Source organism: Lathamus discolor, chromosome 10 (assembly GCF_037157495.1).
Source record: "Lathamus discolor isolate bLatDis1 chromosome 10, bLatDis1.hap1, whole genome shotgun sequence".
Lineage (NCBI taxonomy): Eukaryota > Metazoa > Chordata > Aves > Psittaciformes > Psittacidae > Lathamus > Lathamus discolor.
The window spans coordinates 14,364,178-14,386,630 of NC_088893.1; the positions used below are offsets into that span (position 1 = coordinate 14,364,178).

Genomic DNA, 22,453 nt, shown 5'->3' on the forward strand with positions numbered 1-22,453 from the left:
AATGGTGGTGTCTCCATCGTGTGTCTCTGGCTGGAGACTTGACTCACCAGATGAGAGTGCTGCAACATTAAGGAGAATTGTAGTTTTTAAGGAGCACACCTTAAATTAAAGTACAATCATCCTTAATGCAGCTCCCTTTTCAATGAGTTATTGTTATCCAAATGGAAAAGTGCTTTAAATTCATGCAGATGAATTTCCTCACTGTGGATAGGATCATGATGAGTCAGGTTACAGGAGCTTTAAGAAACTGAACCGCTATCATTCATGCATATCTCATAACATGCAGATAGAAAGCAGATGCTGATTGAACACTGACCTAGCCTGAGGAGTATGGGTCCAGTAATTCTTCCTTTAAGTAGCTGATTCTCATGGAAAAATTCCCAAGAGTCAGCTTTTGTTCTAGGATCTATCTTGTGCAGAGACTGTGACCAGAGAGTATTCCTTACAAACAATGTGGGTGAAGTCTGCTCTCATTCATATGTGCTGACTGTATTTAGAGGGCTTCTCAGCAAGCTGGGTTTTTGGTGTCTGGGGTGGATTGCAGTTTAAACTAATGAGGGGCACTTTCACTCTGTGCTCCAGAGCTGCAGGACATGCCCATACAGAAGACATCCACTATCATGCAACATTACATGCTCACATGGGACATATGGCTTCCCTGTGTAAACCAGTGGTGGTAAGTGGCTTGCTTAGGGACTTGGGATCACCCCCTGGCAGAGTTTAATAGACTGAGCTGATTGCAAGGGGAAAGACTGGTCGCCAAAATGAGGTGGGATGGCCCCCTCCCTCCCACTCTCAGTATGCTTATCACAGCACTCCAGGGACATTATTCCCTCCCCATGTAATTTAATAAACTGCTGCAAAACTTGCAAAGAGCAAAGGTGAAGTCAGAGCTCCATCTCAGTGGATGCAGTGAGAGCAGCACACACACTTACCTTGGCACCAGAGTGGAAATTTCTTTATGCCATCTCAGCAACTCACTGGAAAAAACACGATGCAGACTTGGTCACTGAAAGCCTTTAGTGCTGTGTTGCATTTTAGGAGGTAAGCTGTGTCCAATATACTGTGGTATGAGGGGAACTAAAAATAATAGAGGTGATTACAATACAGAATAGTACAATCCTGTGAAAAGTACAGGAAATACAGGTTTGTGGCTGCAGGTCACTGCACTTCACAATCACCTTCTTAGTTTGCAAAAGTGAACTCAAGAATATAGGGGCCCTCCCAAAACTATTTCAGGCCTGGAACCATTCGTTTATGCATCTGGTAACGATTATTACAGATGCTGCTGAGGACTTTGAGACATAAAACAATGACAGATCTGAAGATGATCTTAAAGTCCTTTCCAAACGAACTATTCTACGATTGTATATGGTCCTATGTCATTGCAAATGACTGAATATCCCAGAAACCTTTGACAGACTGGCTAACGACTTCTGCTTAGCTGAATACAGCTGCTATTTAACCTCAGACAAACAGGTACTTACAGATAAACAAAAAAACTCTAACAAAAGAAAGCTTTTGTTTTGAATTTATTTTGCAAATCTACCAATTTGTTTTATGAAAGTATGAAATGTAACCCATGTGGTAACATTAAACAGTTACATTACAATCCAGGTAATACAAATAACCACTACAAAGTTAGTTTTAGGTACTCTTGGATAACAAGTAGATTTTACATTATTTAAAGTAAGTCACAAAGAAAAGAGAAAGTAGCCTTGTGATTGTCAAAGAATTTAGTTTAAAGCAAGGAAATCAGTGCAGATTCTCCTCATCCTATGGAAAGTTAAGGAAGAAACACTGATGTTTACATAATCTGTCAATGTTAATGATAAATTAGATGTATCAAACAGATTTAAGTGCCCTCATCTACTCAGGATCAAGAGTAGTTCACATGTTGTTTGGAAATCAGTGCAGTGAAATTACATTTACTGCGTAACATCACCATCGTCCTTACTTTCAGATGCACAAAAATCCTGTAATATCATTTGTAAAATACACCAGAGCTTCAAATCTGCTCTAATTTAATTCAGTTCGAGTAGGATCAGTTCCTACATTTAATAAGTACTCCTGATTTACTGAAATCCTCACAAACAGCCTCCTTCCCAGGAATGAAATTAATTTAGCAAACAAAATACTGCAGTAACTCAGGAAAACTCTTTGCTTTGCTATCCAGCAATGACACTGCAACTGCATTTATGAGGATCTTTATGCATCCTCATTCCTGCCTCTCCACTGGCAACAGGACACACAAAGACACTAGTTGCTGTGATCAGTAAAAACCTGGAGCTATGTAAATAAAGTGTAAATATCAAAGAACAGATTGAATTCATTTAGCAACCGCTCTCCTGACACCCATCTGACACACCTCTAGTGTCATTCTGCTGCCTGTAAACTGCCACTTCTGATGAGACATCTGTCAATCACAACTGCATAGCTGCTTCTCCGGAAGAGATTAAATGGAGCTTTGATTTTGTAGCTGCATCTCTACATGCATATGTAGTTAGGGGCAAATGTCCAAGATGCTACTGCTGCATACAATGCAACAGTTGCACAGAAGCAAGGAGAACTGCTCATGGGGAAAAAAGGCAGGCGCAGGTACAATCCTCATGGCCTGTGGCACAAAAGAGATTAAAGCAGATCATTCTTGAAGCCTTTACCTCTTTCAACTAGGACATCCAAAAGGGTGTAAAACCCACAAATCTCCACTCATGCAAGTGCAACAAACCTGCAGAGCCTGTTGTAGTACAAAAGTGAAGGCAAAAGCATCTTAGCAGGGCTCCTAAGAGAACTGGGCATTTATCCACAAGAGTATCTTTTAACACAGATCACCTCAAAAGAACTTGAAAGAAACCAGATAGGTTACACAAAACTACACAAACTTTTCACCTGGACATAAAGTGCCATCAAACTATGCAAGCAAAGAAAAAGTTCCTGTTGAGGGCAGTAACTGCTCTAATTGTCTGCAGAAGGCTTTATTCCCTTGAAGCAGATAAAGTTTACTACAGTCATGGAAATGGTACTAAGCTGGTGGGAATGCTGCTATAACCCAGGCTAGCAATTTTCTTCCGTCCTGAAAAACATCACTCTTACCTGACAGGCCAAAGCCAACTAGGGTGCATTTACTGGTGGCTGACTGCAGAGCTCTCCCCAGAAGGTACTTTAAAATGGTAACAGATGCTTTACTTTCCCCTTCTCTAATATGATTTGATAAATATAACTTGCTCAGACCCTTTGTTACGAGCATGCATTACAACAGATGGCCCCACCCTGGTTTTACCACTCTGCCTGCTTGTTTTCCATCTCTACTCATGTAAATGTAATGTCAAATCCTCTTAAGAATCCTGAGCAGCCGTCCAGAATCATTTGTTCAACTGACATTTCTGTAATAATAAGGAAAGAAAAAGAGTTGTGGGGAATTAAATGGTGCTCCTGTTGCCAAGTTGTTAAAATTATATGGCAATATGCTTCCAGTAGTTGTAAGAAATTAATTTGTGGAGTGCTTACAAGCTTTACATCTACTAAATCTCAACAGGATACAAAATGCTATTTAAGTGATACAGCTTACAAATGTTAAGGAGAAAAGAAAAAAAAAATCAGCACCAAAGAGTGAGAGAAGAAACTAGATTCTTGTCTGCACTCTAACTCCTGGAGGCTGGATCTCTACAGCCATGCAGGAGATCCTTGGTGAAGTACTTATGTGTGTGTGGATGTCAGCACCTGCACTTCTCCCTTCAGTGATAAGACAGGGCATGTTCAGAGAGACACCCCACTCCTGTAACCAGTGGCTGGCAAACAGCTCAGCCAGTCCCTCCACTAACTACTCCCTCTTCTACTGCTTTCTGAAAGTACTAGCCAGAGTAAAGTGAGTGTCACCTCCTTTAGTCTAATGTTGTTCAGAAAGAAGTGCATGACACACCTGATCTGTAGATGAATTAATTTTTACATGATGCCACTATGCAATTACTGGCATTCTTTTCTCATAACAATGTCAAATACAGTAGAAAACTTTGGATTTTCTATGGTAAATGAAATCAGCAAAGTCAAAAGTCAGACCGTGCTGGCAGTGCTGTTACTGCTCCATTCTGTAAGACAGAACCAGGGTAAGGCGCTTTGGCAATCAGCACCAAGTTTAAGCAACGAGCTTTGTAACAATTCGCTCTCCACACACTAGAGTATGCCCAAGTTTTCTGCAGATGTATGGAAAACTGAGAACTCTGGTTATTCTCTAAGCTGCTTTGAAACTACAGCAATTCTTCGAATCCAGCAGCAGATCCTGGTCCTATTCTTTTCCTAAGTACAGTACATTTTGATAGCAAAATAGAAGCACACGACACAGAGCAGATTTGTTCAAACTCACCATGGCTCTGATGGGCTACACACACCAAGAAGCAATTCAAAAGGAGCACACAACTCAATGCATCAAGGACAACACTGACTCAAAGGAATTCTCGCTCCACTTTGTGAGGGAAGAAAGAGTTCACAAAGGAAAAGATTTTATTGCAAGTTGTACCACTCAGCTTGGCCACTTCTAATACAGATCAGAAGTACCAGAAGCTACCAAGGAGCCAAGGACAAAGAATTCCTGTTTTGTAGATATTTTGAGTGTAGCAAGCTCACTTTAAAAAGAAAAGCCACTGCACAATAATCCAAACGGCCTTTCTCTAAGAGACGTAAAATCATCCAATCAACACTGATAGAAAACACAGATTTCAGTAGCAGTTCTGGCACCTGGCAATTTGGAAAACTCTTGTGCATATGGGACTGAGGCAGCTTGTTTGCAGACCCCTTTCTTGTAGCATCCTAGGGTGGTCTGTGCTTCCTTAACAGCTCATCACTGGACTCAACAGGTGCCCTCTTCAGAAGGTGCAAATTGGCAGCTATCATGAGAAACAGTGTCAATGCTCTGCACTTCTGACTGCGGGTGAATGGACACCTGAACAGCTATCTCCTGACCTGGCTCATTCATGGACCCATCGTCTGAATCCCCGGTTGGCGAATCGCTGCGCTTCATCTCAGGGTTGATGGGGTATATGGCAGCTTGGGTACCACAGGCTTGGGGCTGTTTTTCCTCCTTACCAACTTCATCGGGATCGTCAACTCGCACAGCCTCAAAGATCTCCTCCATGAACGCCCTGCAGTTAAGGATCAGAGGTGGAAGAGGAATGCTTCTGGCAAGCTCTTCAATGTACCGAGCAAACTCCATGGTCTTAAACTGAGTGACTTTGGCCAACTCTAGTGTTTTGGCAGATGTAATGATAGGGATACGCTTGGCTATCTCAAAAGCCTTCTGAAGCTTCTCAGCCCCTTCCGTCCTGAAGAACTCATTGATAGCCTTCTCTGTTTTGCGGAGGTGACTGCTCATCATGCACAGCCGGGTTATGTTTAAGATGAGGGTGATGGCAAAGGCAACGAGGCACACAATCATGTAGTAGATACTCATGTCTCCTGAGGTGAAAGTTACCCTCAGGGTGACTGTGTAGTACAAGGTGTCATTACGATTAACTCCTGCACAGGTGTATCGGCCCCGGTCAGCAAAGCTGACCCTTGTGATGTTAAGGGAATTCTCAGCAACCTTCCACCGGCCACCTGGAGAGTCAAAAGGAATAAAGTGAGCTAAGGAAACAAAAATCATTGGGTAAACTAGACAAAAGATGGTTGCTTCATCAATGGGAGACAGAGCTTGGAAATAAGCAGTCCATTTCTAGCACAATACAAACAGTACACCAAGGACTGAAATTTCCTCTTCATGCCCGTGATACAGAGAGCCATAATCCAGTTACCAATCCTACTGCTTAATGGTAAATTGTTCTTCATGCTTGCTACTCTGATTTTTCTTCTTCTTCTCATGTGCACTTTCTTGAGTGCTTTTGGACAGCTAGGTCTTTGTGACAGTGAACCTAGTTCTTCACTAGTGCTTCTCACTGACTGTGTAACACTGTGTTGAAAGACTGTCTCTATAAAATCTAATTTTCCATATTTTCAGAGCCAGAAGTGACCCATGAAAAAGATATGAATCTGTAAATGGCTCTGTTGGCAAAAAACCCCAGAATTTTCTTGAGATGTAGTTTTCTGCTGAGCATGCAGTGCTGATACACAAAACTCATGCAAAAAGAAATCAATAAGAGGTTAGCTTTCTACGGTGTTTCCTATGCATTTATAACTTAGGGAGAAAAACTCTTTTCATAACTCATTCTTCTAATTACTCTACTTTGAACTAATCTCCAGATGGCATTATAACTACAAAGAGGTTACTGACTACTTAAGGCAGAAAGATGGCCTCCGAGAAGATCCTATCAATTAGCTTGACGACCTTCATTAATACTAATAGAGAAAACCACATGCGTCTCTAAAAGACATTATTTTGTGAAAATTAAAAACTGCAGGGACAGACCTCCAAGATCCAATGCTAGGAAAATACACTCTCCCTCTGTACAAAGAGGTTAAATAGCATATATTTCATCATTGGCCATTACAAATTGTGTTTGTTTCCACAGTCACACTAGTGCATAAACCAGAAAATAAATGCAGTAAGTTAACCCATGCTTTAAAAAATCCTGTAACAAAACTAAAGCCCCGACTGCCAGCTGGGAAAGGGCACGAACAGAGGAGAATTGTGTTTCATTCACGTTTGGAAAAATATAATATATACCAGGGCAATAATAAATAGAACATCAGTTAGAATCTGGTAGGATGCAGACTCATTTCTTCTGTGTGCCACTGTAGCAGGATGGATGGGCTCAGACAGAAGAACTCAGCTATAATTCACATGCCACATGCCAGAGGGCAAACGGCTTTGTTTTGCTCTCTCCTTATCATCTCCCAACTGTAAAAATGGGAGGACAGGAAGACAAAATGATAATAAAGTCCCAGAGGTTTTCAGATACTTTGTATAAAAGAGGAATACTGAAGGACAGAAAGCAGCAGGAAAGCTCACCTTCATCTTCCTGTTCAAGCAGGTGTCCTCTGGAGTTATACCAAAGAATATATTCATACTGGCTGATGTTCAGTTTACATTCAATTAAAATACTGGTCCCCTCTTTGGCTATGATATCATGGTGTGCTGGAGAACTTATTAAAGCTTGAGGCACCGTATGAAGGGATGCATTGAAAGACCCAAAAGCAACTGTCCCGTTAAAAGCTACATTTTCCAGTGCAAATCCAACTGAAAGATCAGCACTAACAGTCAAAATCAACAGGCAATAGCTGAGCTTCATGGGAAGCCAGAGAAAATTCTTCTTTCATTTAATTTGAAGAAATAAGGTCATATGATATTAAGCTGCCTGTACTGCTCTGAGACAGGAGAGGAGGCTCTCGATTTGTTCAGTGACAAAAAATGTCTGGGATCCAAATGCACTTTCAAGACCATCAATATTAGAAGAGGAAATTGGAAATCCAACTGGAAAAAAAGAGAAAAAGAATTAACTTTATTAATGACAGCAAGCTTATGGTGTATTCTAATTTCATTTCCAGTAAACAGATTTCAATTAGCATAATACAAACTGTCAGCCAACAGGTTCCAAACCAGAGCTTTGCTCAGAATACAGCAATGAAACAAGGGTAAGAAGGCATTAGCACAACCTTGGGTCCTCTGGATGTTCATCTTCCCGTCTAAATAAATAACCTCAGGAACAATAATCATTAAGGGGAAAAAGGCTTTTAAAACAGAACAAATTGTTCAGACTACTCAAAATGCAGAACTATCTTTACGGTCAGAAAGTGGATTCTGCATGTGTTAACAGAGAAAAAGCGCTTTCTTAATAGAGGAAGATAAAGAAGAAAGAGGATGTAATTTCTGCCTCTCTCCCCCAGAACTGCTTTTAACAACTGGTTTTCTAATGACAGTCTTTCATTTCGCCCCGAGGAAAAAAAGCAAAGCACACACACTTATGTTTTTTAGCATTTATACATGTACTTACATGATTTTAGAGGCACAATCAGTGTGAGATATCTAAATGCTATATAAAATGCTTCTAAGTTCTTGTGTTGGGAAAACTCTCGTGGCAGTTATCTACAGCCACAGAGAGGAAGTCTCTTGCTGAGTATCAGGACACTGATGTCTAAACATACTTCCCTTTTTGCAATGCCTCTTGCTGCTGCTGCTGCATTTTCTAATTCTGCCTCCTTTTTTCTTGTATGTTTTACAATAAGCTCCTGTTGAAAATCTTCTGATTTATGCTGCCACATCTCATGGGTCAGACCTTGTTTCTCATCTTCTCTACCCAAATGCTGGCTTGTATTTCTGAGCAATTTGAAAAAAGGTTTTGTCTAAGGACAGAATTTGCACTCTTCAAATTAATGTGCACAAAAGGTATTTCAGGAAATCAGGATACAGCCTTTCTGTTCTTTGCACACAAGGAGTTTCCTCTTTTAAAAGCCAGAATAAAACCAACTGGTGATAAAGTGAGATAACACCAGTAAGAGAAAATCTGTAATCAGTTTTCCTGGAAGCCTGATTCAAGAAAATTTCTGAGCTAATACGCATTCCCTGAAGTTATGATTCCATCCAGACTGCCCCAGAGCCCCCCAAACCCCCCAATTTACAAAGTACAGAAGCCCCAAGCCAAAATATTATCCTAATGAATACCTCACTTCATTCCATTGACTATGTGATTTCAGATATATCATCTTTTCTTCTACCAATAACAAATGCCAGGAGACTTGCATTTCATAAATATCACAATACAAAGGAATACAATTTTTTAATAAATAATGCATACACTTCCATCCTTCCAGAATCACCAGTTAACACTGTCTAAAGCAGACAGAAACCCTGTCATTTATGAAAAAATATGTAATACAAATAAACACAGGTGATTTTTACTAATTGTCTTTTCAGCAGAGAAAAATTAAGCAGATTCAAGCATGAGAAAATTTGCTGGTAACACATTACCCAGACTAGGAATTCTTTTCTGTTAATTTGTGGAAGGTCAAATCAGATTCCAGACAACATCCGATGAGAAACATATTAACTGACCCACTTCTGCTCGGCTTTTGCCAAAATCAGTTTGACAAAGAAGGCAAATAAGACAGCTGTGTCCAACTCTCCTTCAAGCTTGACTAACCAACTCACCCACTGAATCCTGCAAGAGAAACTGGAAAACAGGCTCTCTGGTTGTTTCCCTGTAAACAGCAATCTCTCCATCTGCCCTCTTTTTAATTGGCCCCACTCTGTTTTCTATCATGCCTCTTGTCTGTTCATTTGAGACCAACGCCGAGAGCTGAATTATACCATTGTTCTGAAAAAGCTACTTTCCCCCAGCTAAATGGTTAAAAACATTCCCAAGGCCTCTTTAGTTCCTGTTTTCCACCAGTTACACATTAGGGAAAGCGTTGCTGAGACCTGCTGCCTCTGGAGAAGAACATCCCAGCCACATCAGCTGCACAAGACAATAATAAGGTTGCTGCTGATCAGCAACTATTCTGTTTGAAGGTGTGGGTTTAACCTTCCTTTTTCAGACCCCTATTATTTTCAAGACACTTTCAGAGCCTTCAGAAAGCTGCTAACAACTGAGCTGCTTATTGGTTACCTTGTGCAGCCTTCTTAAAGCAGGATCGTTAGCAGTCTGTGGACCACTGACATTTGAAGTACTGGAGTTGCCATTTGAGCCTGTCAAAACTTGTGCTGTGATCACAGATCAGCACACATCACCCCACAACCCGGCTGCCTTCAGTTAAAAATGCCACCACACTTAATGGCTTTTGCATGCATCAGGACCTGACCTTAGAGCATTTGAGGCAGTTACAGCTGATGACAGCTCTGCAGTGAAAACAAACCCTCATCTTCAGGACCAAACCAAATACGTAACTTACAGTCCTCTAAAACAATAACCTCCCAACTAATCATGTTTTAGATTTATTAGAGAATAATTCCAGGACCTCCTATACTTTGCCTGTATTATTGTAATTTTAGATTATTAAATTTAAATTGTTAGAGTTCCAAGAGTCTGTGACACTCCTAAAACGACATCAAGAACCTCAGTCAATTATTTAACACAAGAAATACTCATCAACATTTTCTCTCATAAGACAATTATCTTCAGTAATTGCATATGCTCTCCAATATATTCACACTGAGCTTGCATAATGGGTAAAACATTGGTGATGGGTCATTGAGTTTTACTATTAAACTCTTCGAGGTCTGATTTATTGGAAATTGTTTGTCGCATTTTGCTTTGGAAAAGCCATTACTGCTAAGCAGACAATGATCTCTCACTGCCCAGTGCTGGGAAAAACAGAATGGTTTGTGAAATCCATATTCTTCAACCATCACGCTTATGTAAAACAGCTGCTGGAGCTGATAAAGGATCCAAAAAGGATAAAGCATGTACAGTGCCTCCATTGCAATTCTTCCAGAAAGCATTAAGCCCAAGCAAGATGAAACGTGCAGAATAGAAATTGGCTGTTTTACAACTGAACCTGAAGTTGAGCTGCACATACTTAACCTTTATTAAACCGTAGGTTGTAACAACAAATAGCAGTTCAAAGATAAAACTCTGTGATGCATATGCTTGTGTGAGTCATCTTTGGCTCTTATCCTGAAAAAGCATATTTGTGTTTAACTCAGAGCACTATAAGTAGTCCCACTGAGGTCAATGAAGTACTGATAGTACTTAAAATCACACACATTTATAAGGCCCCGCAAAACTGGGGCCCAAGAGGTTGCCAGTTATATGGCTTTACATTCACTGCTAATAACATCACTCCATACCTGAAGAAAAGTGAAGCAATCAACCCAGACACACCGGACAGACCACAGACTGCTCTAACCGACTGCCACTTCTGTCTCACAGCGTGGAAATGTATTTTGGCATTCCCAACTGGTAATAGCACACACTAAATAGATGGAAATGGATCACTCTGCACCGAGTGCACCTTCCTACTCACAGTGTGACTGTGACCACCCTCTGATGCTCTTTCAAATCAGGGAGCTGCATCTGGCAGAGGCCTTAAGTCATTAATTCCTAGGAAGCTAATGGAAACAGATGCATGGCCTTGGCCAAAGCCATTATACTGGTGTTGCCAGTGTAACGGAGGCTGCATGGAGGGTTCACCTTCTGCCAGCACCAGTGAAGGCTCCTCGCGTGAGCGGCTGCACCGGCAACCCAAAGCCAAACAGTTTTGGGAGCAAACCTACAAGACACCAGAGCAGGCCTCGCTGCTGAGTGGCTTTTGCCACGTACACAGTCTTTGTCTGCCAGACACAGGCCACGGGCAGCTCACGAAGGGCACGGGACCAACTGCACACGAAAACACGGTTACTGTCCGCGGTCAGCCAAACACCATCAGGAACAGCACTCCACAGAACCACCACCCTGTCCCCAGCGACCCTGCTTTCGCTCGGGTCAAACCCCGCTCAAGCCGGGCTGCTCCAGCGGGCCGGGAACACGCCACACACCCACCCTGTAGCCGAGGGACCCCGACGGCCTCATGTCACCCCACAGGCACCACCACCCTCCGGCAGCAGAACAGAGAGGTCGGCCCCAGGTTCTCCCTCAGCAGCGAGGGGGGAGCTGAGCTTCCCCCGAATCCCCACCGGCGCAGCGCGGCCCGGCCCCGGCTCACCACCCGCCGCTCACCTCCACCTCCGCCACCGCCGTCCACACCGCCCGGATGTGCTTCCCCACGCACCCTTCCGGGCCAGGCCGCACTTCCGCGGGGTGCCGCTCTGCGCCTCGGCTCGATGGTTACGGTCCGCCCGGCGGGGGCGCGCGGAGCTGTCCCGGCGCGGTCGGTGAGGAGGGTGGAACCGGGGCCGCGAGTACAAAGGGCTCGAAGGGGCCCTCTGTGGGACCGAGGAGCCCCAAAGTGAGGAGGGTTTGGGTGCGTGAGTGTCCTCTGTGGGGGAGTCGGTACCAGTAGGGAGGTTTGTGGGCAGCTGGGGGGCCCTTATGGGCCAGGAGTTCCATGGCAGGGGGGTTTAGGGAGTGAGGGGCCCGTTGTGAGCTAGGCAGCCCCATGTGGGGGATGTGGGATCCTGGGGAGACGGGGAGGCCCGGAGGGCTGGGTAGCTCAGGGGGTGGCAGGGGAGCTGCAGGATGCGGGGGCTCACTAACTACTATGGGAGCCATGGGGAAATGGGGTGGGGGTCCCGAGCCACCCCGAGCTGTCCTCTTCTTTCATTTCAAGCTAGCAGGACCCGTGAATGGGGGTAGCTGCCCTGATTGCATCCGTGGCCGGCTCCGAGGGGACGCAGCTTCATGCCGGCAGTGATGCTGGCATCTGTAGGGTGCCCAGTGTGACCCTGCCTGTCCCTGCTGCTGTTGTTCCCCTCGAGTTACCTCCCTGGAGCTGGTGAGGTGCTGCCAGCGAGGCCGGGAGGAGAGCAGGGAGAAACCTCTGCCCCGGGAGCAGGCCGCGACGTGGCAGCGCTGTTCATGGGCCACCGGCATCCTCTGTGTGCAGGCAGTGCCAGTGCCGGCTGAGTGTGGTTCAGGTGCTGGGTGGTGTTAACACCCTGGCGAACACCCTCAGCACCAAATACAGAAGCAAACCAGTCACTGCCTCCCTCCCTGTCTGGCTTTCTGACAGCTGTCCCCATTTTAATGGAGCCCCCTTCAAAGCAGCCTTCCCAGGCCATTTGTTTTCACTGTTTTTCATGAAGCAAGTCATGTATTGAATTATCTGAGGACCTCTTGTACCTTTCATTTGCTTTTCAGAGTTGACAACCTATTTCTGTCCTGTGGAGAGGGTGTGTCACTTAGATAAAGCAGAGTGGTTCTGTGGGACTTTAAACTTCCAAGTGTGTTGTTTTTTTCCAGTCAGATGTAACTTGGTGTACACATTTGCTTACAAACACAATCTGTTCCTGCAGGTACGTGTGGCAACGTGGAGGGCTTTCTGTCTTAGTTGTGTTTGTTTAAAACACAAATGTGATGCTTTTGAACTAATGTCAAAGTGTGCAAGGGAGTGATTGTTTTATCTGCTTTGCTTTCTATGGGTGTTCGTAGTCATGTCTGAAAAAGATAGTGATGAAGGTCTGAAAGAAGAAACCTTAAATGAAGATGGAAATGAACAGAAAGCAGAGGACCTTGGTGGCACTGAGAGCAATCAGGAGAAAGAGCAAGAGATCGAGCCTGTGCCTATGACTCGGAGAAGACCTGAACCCAAACCCCCAAGTCAACTTGCTGCCACAGAAAAGCCTGCAGCTGAAACCCTCAAGGTGTGTTCCTGTGCTAGCTCTGAATAGCGTGACTTCACGTTTCATGGCTTTGAGTACAAAAGAATGCTGAGCATAAGGCCCACTCCTCTTCTGAAAATTCACATTGGTGTTTATCTGAAAGGAAAAAGCTGCACAAAAGTGACACATCACAGACTGCTTGTGTTCCTCTTCTCACCATAATATCTACATCACTCTTCTTTTCTTCGTTAAAGGCCTCTGATTCTTCAGCTGCAGTTCAGACAGGATGGGGGTACTGGGGAAGCTGGGGGAAATCTCTTCTGTCAACTGCATCTGCTACTGTAGCTACTGTAGGTAAGGCTCTTTCTGGTATTTGATATGTTTTAACCATTCTTCATGTCTCAGCTAATGCTTTTGAGCTTGTTTCTAGAGAAGGGGATTTCTGTCATAGCAGCAGTTATTGGAAAAATGTCAAGGGAATTGTTCAAGTAATGGAGAAAACTTGTATCAAAGGTACAATGAGATTAAGGAGATTGTGCATAGACAAAATTACTTTCAAGCTTTTAAGGTGTTTGCATCATTTTCAGCTGGTATTTTAAACTGCTGTTCAGCCAGTATTTGCAACTTGATTTAAAAGCTGAGGTGAAACCTGAGTTCACTGCAGTGATAAGCAAGCTGGGTAGCAGTAGGTTCTAGTGCTGGGTGAACTGTCTTAAACAGGAGGAATCCAGAATAATAAAACCCAATATGCAGCCCTAATCCTGTTTCTGATCTGATTTCTGTTGTATGGTTAAAGTAATACTGTTGTCTTCTCTAGGTCAAGGTATTTCAAACGTCATAGAAAAAGCAGAAACAACCCTTGGGATCCCCAGTCCAAGTGAAATCTCTTCAGAAACTAGAGATGCTACAAGAGGTCAGTTTTTACTTTGTAAGAACAACACTGAAACACTTCTCATAACATAATCAGCCCCAAAATAATATCGCCTTCCTCTTCATCTTGCATGTTGAGGTAGATATCTTGATGCTAAAATAATACTCTAATGCTTCTGTTCGCTCTGAAAAGAAGGTAGGAAAATAACACCAGTTCTATCCCTGCTTCTGGCTGACACTTGGTGTTTGATTATTTTCTCCATTCTGCAGCTGACAGGATTTTTTTGGGGGAGCAAGGAAGTTAATTTTCTGCCTTCTAATGCAGGAAGCGAAAATCCTGGTGCTAGCAGCACAGATGCAGTTGGGGATGGCAGTTCCTTTCCTATTGCCGGAGCTCTTGAAGTATTATCAACCATCTCTACTGCTGTCCAAAGCACAGTGAGTGAGTTGGTAATGCAGGGAAAATGGGTGTAAGAGAGCGTTGGGGTCTTTTCATCTGAAACATCATAAGAGGATGGTTTTACTTCTTATTTTTTGTGGGATAAATGGTGAGAAACTGTTCCAACCTTCAGACAAACTTTATCCTCTGCCTTGCTTCTAACTGGTATTTAATGTGTAAGTTGTCCTGAATTTTGATAGGATTAAATGTTGACTCATAACAAAAAAACCTAATGGTGGACAGTGTGGGGTGTGCATTCCTCTGCATGTCACCTCTGTACCCTGTTATCTCTGCTCGCTTACTTTAGAGTATTCAGGTAAAACGCAGGGTCAGACTCATTCCTGGAATATTTCCACTGATATCCACAGAACTGTCTAGAGATGAAATACATTCTTCTCTTCAAAATTCCTGTGAAACTAGCCCATATTGCTTGGAAATCAGCTTGCTCCTGTGACCATGAGAAATGCACTTCAAAGGAACCCATTACCCTTAGAAACTGCTTTTGTGATCTGTTGTCTTGTCAATTTGCCCATGAATCTGGAAGAGCTGCAGACAGAAAGCTTTCTTCTGCTTTTAAGGCTTGAACAAGAGTTAACAACCAAAACCCACAGGTCTAGTGTTTTCTCATTGGAAGGATGAGAACTAAATACTTCAGTGTGTTTAAGAACCAGCTTATAAACAAAAGAAAAGTGTATTTCCTGTCAGATTGCTGCAGCTGAGTGCCCTATTAAACTGTAGGATGATAGTGTGTTGTGGCTCTTTCCATGTCCTGCTGCTTTCTTTGTGGCAATTAGGGTTGAATTTTAGGGTGACAAGGATCAATTTGGTTTTTATGTGAGTGTCCAGCATGATACTGCCAATATAAATCCTCCAGTTCATTTCCGTCAGTTGTATAGTTTTCTGTGAATTTTATGTGCTGCCTATATCCAAATCTGATTTCTAGGGAAAAAGTGTTATTAGTGGAGGTCTGGATGCCTTGGAATTCATTGGGAAAAAGACAATGGATGTAATAGCTGAGGGAGATCCTGGATTCAAAAAAACAAAGGGCCTAATGAACAGAAACTCCACATTATCTCAGGTATGGCAGTTCTGTATCAGTTGCTCATTGTTTTCTCCCTTCTTTTGCAGTCCCATCATTATACAACCTTTTTTACTATTGAACCAAAACCCTTCTCCTCCCCTGCTCTGTATCTTCTGGCACTGACCTGAGTACTCTGCTTTTATTTTTCAGGTCTTACGAGAGGCAAAGGAGAAAGAAGAGCAGCAGACAGCTACTGAGGTTACCATGGCTACGGAGAAGAAAGCCCATTATGGGTTACTGTTTGATGAGTTTCAGGGTCTTTCTCATCTGGAGGCCTTAGAGTTGCTTTCCAGAGAGAGTGAATCAAAGGTAATGGCCTTGAGCAATTTGCCTTCTATTTTGAAGTCAGCTGAGCAGGGAAAAAAAGACCGGAAATATATGGATATACATGTAAAATCGAGTGCTCAGAACTTGTTATAAAGTGGGGGATTGCACAACTTCACTTTGACCCCTGCATTATGATCCGGTATTTACCTTGGGAGCGTTATGTCCTGTCCTCAGCTCCTAAAGCCATTTTCTTTACGCAGCTACCCTCAGTTCTTGCATGTCTTCAACAGCATTTCACAAATTACTCTTTCCTCATACTCACTTGTTTGCTGCCTTGGTCTAGAGAAAAGGAGAGTGTTAGAAGCACAGCAGACATTGTCCACTCTGTTTTGGGGCAGGAAGGAGGGCAGACCAACATGCAATTTCAAAAGTCATTCATTTTTTTTAAACAAAAAATTGAGTAACTGCTGAAGAATCCATTATTATTTAATGTGTCTTCACAAATAGATCTTTTTCTCATTCCTCTTCCTTGTAGGAGGTCCTATTTTCTTATTAACATTCAGCCTGATGTTTTTATGTGCAGTGTAAACCAGTGTTGCATCTTCCATTGTCTTGTCTTTTTCTTGTTGGATTTATGATTCTTTCTTTGGCTGTGCAGGTGAAATCGGTTCTAAGTGCTCTCTCTGGAGAAGAGTTGGACACACTGAAAGAGGAAATGGAACAGCTCAAAGAAGCATTTTCTTTACCTGAATTCTTTGAAGAAGAGGAGGAAGAAAGGAAGGGTAAAAGAGCCCCAGGTTCTGGAAGAACAAGCTTGTTCTCGGTGAAATTCTCAGTGTAGAACCAACCAGCCTTGGTCACTAGCAATGGGCAGGTTGCCAAAATTAAGTTACTCTTTAGCTGGATGCTTAATCCTAAAGCCATCTGTGGCCAGGAGCATGACAGGTAGCAATACCCTTCATCTCTGGAAAGCTGCTGTGCATTAATTCTGTAGCAGGAATGATTTGTTGCCAGAGGAGGATTAAAGTTGTTTAACTCCTGGGCAGTTCATACAACTGACCTTGAGCCAAGGTACAAATTCGAAGAGATGCTGGGTTTCCCTGACTATGAGGGAAAAACTGTGAACAGAGCTGTCCAACCTGTGGGAAAGCAAAAAGCCTTTGATTTATTTGTTAAATGAGAGTTAGCCACACAGACCAAAAGACTCAAGAGGTGCCTCCATGCACAAGAGCCATCTGATTCTTGAGGATTATGCAGATTTAAATGTAAATGTCTCACATTGCTTTTGCCTAAATGGCTCATCAGGGAGGGCTTACACACCTGCACTTGCTATCATTTAACATTTAATGTATCTTTTATATTTGCACATGATGCATCTCACAGCCTTCCCCCCACTGTTAACATCTGCCCTGCCATATATAATAGGAGAACCATAGGCTTTAAGTGATATTTCAGGCTCTCCAAGGTGATGTGCAAGTTACTGCATTATAAAATGCTGCCTGTGAAAAAAATAAAAGGGGAATTACCTGAATTACCAAACCAGAATTAAGAAAGCAGAAGTTAACCTACTGGCACTGGTGTTTCCACTGTTTCAGAACTTACCTTATAAATTGTATTTAAAAAGACCAGCCTCAATACATCTTGCCTGAGGTGATTATTTGAAGAGAAATAAAGGAGATAGTTGATAGATTTGGGCAGAACTAGTTCTGCATTGAAGTGCTGCTTATTCCGGTCTATGTCCTTTGTGTGGATTCTTTAGCTTTTCCTGTTCTCTAGGAGATGAAGAGTTCACAAAAGAAGTAACAGAGTTGTTTTCAGAGTTGCGCATCTCCTCAAGCCCGGCCAAACTGATCACAGTGAGTTATTTCCTATCTTCTAAAAGCTGGGGAGATTTCTTACAAGAACTGCTTCTCTTTGTGTTTTGTTTGTGAAAATATCAAATACATGAAGACAAGCCTTGTTTTAGATCTTTTGACAATGGTAGGCAAAAGAGATGGGCCATTTCCTTTGACCTTATGAGGCAAAATCATGTTCTGTAATGTTTTTGCCTCTGAATCAGTAGACATTAGTGTGTCTTTGCCCTTTCACTGTGCAGTTACAAGTGGTGGCAAAGATAACCGTCAGCACTAAGCCTTCAGCCACCACAGTGAAATCAACCTACAGTCATGCACTGAAGCCCTCCTCTTGGTACAGAGCATCTGGTTTTGCTATGTTCAGAACTTGGTATGAGGAAGCATCACTGTTCTTGTCTTCATTTTACTACCCTTCAGATCCACCAAGTGGCAGCAGTATGCTGCGGACAGGTTTTTAAAACACCTCTGTTGTGGTCTTGCTCGTAAACTAACAGCCGGTGCTGGAGAAATGACTGCCCTCAACTACATCAGTGCAGCCAGCTGACCTGAAGCCACTAGGATCACTTGCTCTGGTTTTTCTCACTAGCTCAGGAGTTATGGCTGTTTTCTTCCTCCATAGAGATTTGGTACTCCATGTTTTGTGGTGAGCAGAGGGGCTTCATTTCAGTCATTAAATACTATGGCACATCTTCATACAGGTGAGGACATCTGCTCATGAATGGATAGCACAATTCAACAGTAGTCTTCCTAAAGAAGAAAAAGAGAGTGAAGAGAATCAACAAGTAGAATCCAGAGATGGTGACCACGATGCTAGAAAACCAGTAGAGGTAACTGAGTGATGAAGGAAGAGAGTGACTGACCATAGAGTGTTTACCTGGCTGCTGAGTTACAGTTGTGTTTCCCAGAGTTTGAGTGCAGATCCTGAAGTCTGAAGGTGCAGTGTAGTGACAGCACATTGTGTGATTCACTTGTCTTAAATAATAAAAGCTGCTAGTTTATGTGTGGTCTGGGGAATCTTCTTAACTCTTGCAGGATATTCATGCATTTGCCATAAGAAGTCTGGCTGAACTGACAGCATGCTCCATTGAAATGTTCCACAAAACTGCAGCTTTGTTTCTACGTGGTCAGAAACAAGAGGTGACAGCCACAGACAGAGCCAAGTCCCTTTCACAGTAAGTTCGTCTCTCACTAAATGTGTAGCTTATAATTACTGACATACTGATTAAACTGTTTAATGATTCTTTGCAAATCATGGGTTGTAGGGCTTTTGAGTTCTGCGTGTATGTTTTAAGTTGCAGTGGGTGGCATTACTATCTTCCAGCAGTATTCAGCTGCCTCTTCTTCCAGCTTAAAGATATTTCTTGATAAGAAAGAGGAAACCCTACTTGAAAGCTTTTATTTAGTCAAGTAGAATGTTTGCCCTAAGCTTGTGCTAGTTAGTGGGTATACATATAAAATATGACAAAGCAGTTGTATAAAAGTGATTCTTAATTACCTCTTTGCTGATCTTTTAGTACGTTAGGTATGCGATACTGTAAAAGTACTGCAGCTAAATTAGTACATTGGTCTTTACAGTAATGCATAACATGAAGTTTTTCTTTTATGTCAGGAGATACTTGGCAAGCACATGAAATATGCAGGACTTTCTGATTTAGAAAATAACCCTTGTCAGTAAAAGAAAAAAGGGAGTTAGTACCATTCCTTCCTGAATGGACGTGTTTGTCCTTTGAATGCTGTTTCAGGCATTCAGCTTTAATTGTTTGTTTTTCCGTCTTTCCACTTCCTAATTTATTCAGGGAACTTCTGGAGCTTTGTACACTGTTTATATGCTCTATATCAGTTTTGGTTTAATTCAGCTATATATGCATGGAAACAAGGTATTTATGTGTTAGAGGAATGCTAAAAGTTATTCTTGTAGACTGCATTTATTACATTGTTTTCCCACTCTTCTTCCACAGAATGACAATTGTGCTGTGTAAAGAACTGTCAACTTTCTCTAAAGAGTTTACTACGTGCTTAACGGCTGCAGGGGTAAGAGTTACACCGTAGTTCTTAGGAATGAGATGTGGCTACTTGATTACAGCCTTGAGATCTTCACCACAGAGTGCTTTTTGTGTTGGCACATTTATATACACATTTTTTTTGCCTTGCAAACTGATCTTTTAGGTCAGTGTTTCCCAAATTGTGGCATCTGAATGTATGCTGAGCTTTTGAATGCCTTCTGCTTTTGAATGCCTTCTGCTGCATTCAGGCTGGTGTGGCGGTGAGTGCAGAGGGGGAATGGGAGCTGACAGTACTAAAGAGACAGAAGTAAATGAGGTTTGTGATCCTGGTGTGGCTTTTCCAAAATGCTCAGGTGTTACTGAAGATAGTATCATTATCTCTCAATTCTCCAGCTGTCTGCAGTACATTTAAAGATATGATGTGTATATTCATATGCGGCTTGCTTTGGGCATATGTGGGTTGCTTTGTTCTTATTTGCATGCTACAAGGCAGGTCCTCTGCAGCTTGTAACTTAGCTTTCTTAGAGTCAGGGGAGCAATGGTGATTTTAAGCCAACCGAGGATTTAGCTTTATCTTGCTTGAAGAAATGTGATCAAATTTCCAATCAGGATAATATATGTCTGATCTCTGCAGGTCAAAGAGAAAGCAGATGTGCTTAATCCCTTAATCACTGGAGTGTTTTTGGAGGTCAGTTATGCTAAAGTTAAACCGTTAAGTAATACTTAAAAAATAGATATGCTGTTTTTTCCAATTTGGTATCCTTATGTGTGCCAAGCCTCATGGTCTAAGATTCTGCTTCCTTAACTAATCACTTGAAAGTTCTAATAAATGTCTGTGGGTTTGCACAAGAGATGGATTACATAGCAAAAAGTGAGCCTGTATGGTCTCCGCTGACAGTTATGATGGGTCAGAAAACACATACTACATCCAGCAGTCTTGTTTTCCAGAGTTTAGGTGTCCAAAGTCAAACTTTAGACAAGCTTAGAAATAAAACTTGCAAGAGTCCCACACTTCCTAGCTGTTAAATTGGTTCTCAGAGCTTGTAAACTTCTGAGGTGTGGTAGGAAATGGGTGTTTCCTGTTGGTGTGTTATTCCTTCCTGCCACAGCATTCTTATGCCTCACTTTGAAATGGATTCTTCTCATCTGTTCTTGAAAACAGTGTCCTATGTTTGGATTGCACTTGATCTTGTTTGGCAGTTTTGAAGCCAGTTGATTTTTTTGCCCAGTGGCATAAAACTCCTCAAAAACTTAATGTTAAATTGATTTCTAAAATGAAGCCTTAAAAATCCAACAAGCATAAGGCTTCTGTTACGTGCATTAATCAATGCTGTTTGAAATGAATGTGTGGTTAGGAAAGCTGATTGGTAGTGTAATTATTCATGTGTGTATTTTGATTTTTGTTTTCACAGGCTTCAAACAGTGCTTCATATATCCAAGATGCCTTCCAGCTCTTGCTGCCTGTACTTCAGATCTCTCTTATTGAGGCTAGAACGGAACTATCACAGTAATAAAACCCCTTCTAATTAAGAACTTTTTGACCTTCCCACTTCGTAGTTTCCATGCTGGAGAGTGATGTAATAGCTCTTATTAAAGGGAAAAAGATTAACTCTGATCGCTGCTGCTATAAGACTGTGATTAAATGCAGTCTGGCAATGACAGCTTCTACAGCACTGAGAGATGTGATTAGCATAGTCCAGGTTGGTGGGCAATGTGACAGACTTAAGTGCAGACTGCTTCTCTGTTTCCATGGACTGACTATATCTTCTCACTGAAATCCCTCTGCTGTATCTGTTAACAAGCCCTTTGTCTTCACAGTCCAGAGAGCTTCTCCCAGTGCTGGAAAGAAGAGTAGCAGCTGGCTAGTTAAAGAGTTAGCTAAAATCATGGTGTGATTTTTAAGTCAGAGAGACATAATTAGGCTCCTGATAGCTCTGCATTGGTATTAAACCGAATATTGGATAGGAGGTGCAAGAAAAGGCAAATATTTATGAACCTTGCAGATCCTAGGCTGGAAAGAATAGAGCTGGAAAGAGAGGATTCCTTATCAAGCTGTTGCTGCTGAAGAGAAGCCCTGGTTGCCTGAAGATGTCTGTTAATGACTCAGGGATGTGGGACTGGGACTCTCACTAGGGTGCTGTTCTCTTGCAGAGTGCTTGCTTCAGCGTGAGCTGGGAAAATGCTGATCTGACCCTAAGAATGGGGGTACTTTGCTTTATAGCAATAAATGGGAACTGGCTAAAAGAGATTGATTTGTGTTTGGGCAATTTAATGAGAGAATTTAGCAGGAGGATTCCACTTCCTCAGTGTGGCTTTACATGTCAGCAACAGACAACTCAGATACTGCTTGTCTCCACTTTCTGTGTAAAAAACACTATAATGCAATGCTCCTTCTTCTTGGAAGGTATATTAAAGTAGGGGAAGAGGAAGCAATTTGGTTCTGTTAGCAGGAGTCCTAATTTGTCTCAGAAGCTTCATGTACGGTATCTATTTCTTTGTGCTCTGAAAGTTCCCTGCTTTGTTCCTTTCTGCAATGTCTGTCTTTTGAGCCTGCCCACTGGGAGGGAACAACCTCTGTTGGAATCACAAGAGCAGAAATGCACAGCTAAAATGAAACTTCAAGAAGTCCAGAATAGCTAACCAGAGGTGACTGAATGTCACACCTGCCTCTGTACCGGCTCATTGGTGACGATGCTCAAATCCTGTTTGGAAAATCCTCTGGGTTTTAGCAGGTCTTGCACGTTTCAGCTGTACTGAAGGCTTAACATTCCTCTATTTGTGTAGTAGAGAAGTGTTCTTATTATTAGAATACCTTTTGCA

General features: G+C 42.4%; 2 protein-coding genes across 14 annotated transcripts; one reads left to right on the forward strand and one right to left on the reverse strand.

Moving 5' to 3' along the window:
* Nucleotides 1-1,519: 1,519 nt before the first annotated feature.
* Nucleotides 1,520-11,841, reverse strand: MFAP3 (microfibril associated protein 3). 5 transcript variants are annotated; one of them, XM_065690240.1, is made up of 3 exons: nucleotides 11,586-11,841; nucleotides 6,938-7,399; nucleotides 1,520-5,589 (listed from the first exon to the last, which is right to left on the reverse strand). In XM_065690240.1, the coding sequence occupies exons 2-3, from the start codon at nucleotides 7,215-7,217 to the stop codon at nucleotides 4,844-4,846; spliced, it is 1,026 nt and encodes a 341-aa protein (XP_065546312.1). In that variant the 5' UTR covers nucleotides 7,218-7,399; nucleotides 11,586-11,841; the 3' UTR covers nucleotides 1,520-4,843. The 5 variants fall into 5 exon arrangements, with proteins under 5 accessions (XP_065546312.1, XP_065546313.1, XP_065546317.1 ...); XM_065690241.1 differs by lacking the exon at nucleotides 11,586-11,841 and adding an exon at nucleotides 11,403-11,556; XM_065690245.1 differs by lacking the exon at nucleotides 11,586-11,841 and adding an exon at nucleotides 8,894-8,914.
* FAM114A2 (family with sequence similarity 114 member A2) lies at nucleotides 11,641-21,881 on the forward strand. Of its 9 annotated transcripts, none has more exons than XM_065690231.1 (16): nucleotides 11,641-11,823; nucleotides 12,660-12,814; nucleotides 12,951-13,162; nucleotides 13,375-13,474; nucleotides 13,938-14,033; nucleotides 14,316-14,428; nucleotides 15,373-15,507; nucleotides 15,661-15,819; nucleotides 16,436-16,574; nucleotides 17,554-17,633; nucleotides 18,329-18,457; nucleotides 18,663-18,802; nucleotides 19,589-19,661; nucleotides 20,268-20,321; nucleotides 21,046-21,140; nucleotides 21,637-21,881. In XM_065690231.1, exons 3-16 carry the CDS (start codon nucleotides 12,953-12,955, stop codon nucleotides 21,641-21,643), a joined length of 1,530 nt encoding a protein of 509 aa, XP_065546303.1. In that variant the 5' UTR covers nucleotides 11,641-11,823; nucleotides 12,660-12,814; nucleotides 12,951-12,952; the 3' UTR covers nucleotides 21,644-21,881. The 9 variants fall into 9 exon arrangements, with proteins under 9 accessions (XP_065546303.1, XP_065546304.1, XP_065546307.1 ...); XM_065690232.1 differs by having other exon boundaries at nucleotides 11,641-11,808; XM_065690238.1 differs by having other exon boundaries at nucleotides 11,642-11,823; nucleotides 16,436-16,559.
* Nucleotides 21,882-22,453: the final 572 nt, after the last annotated feature.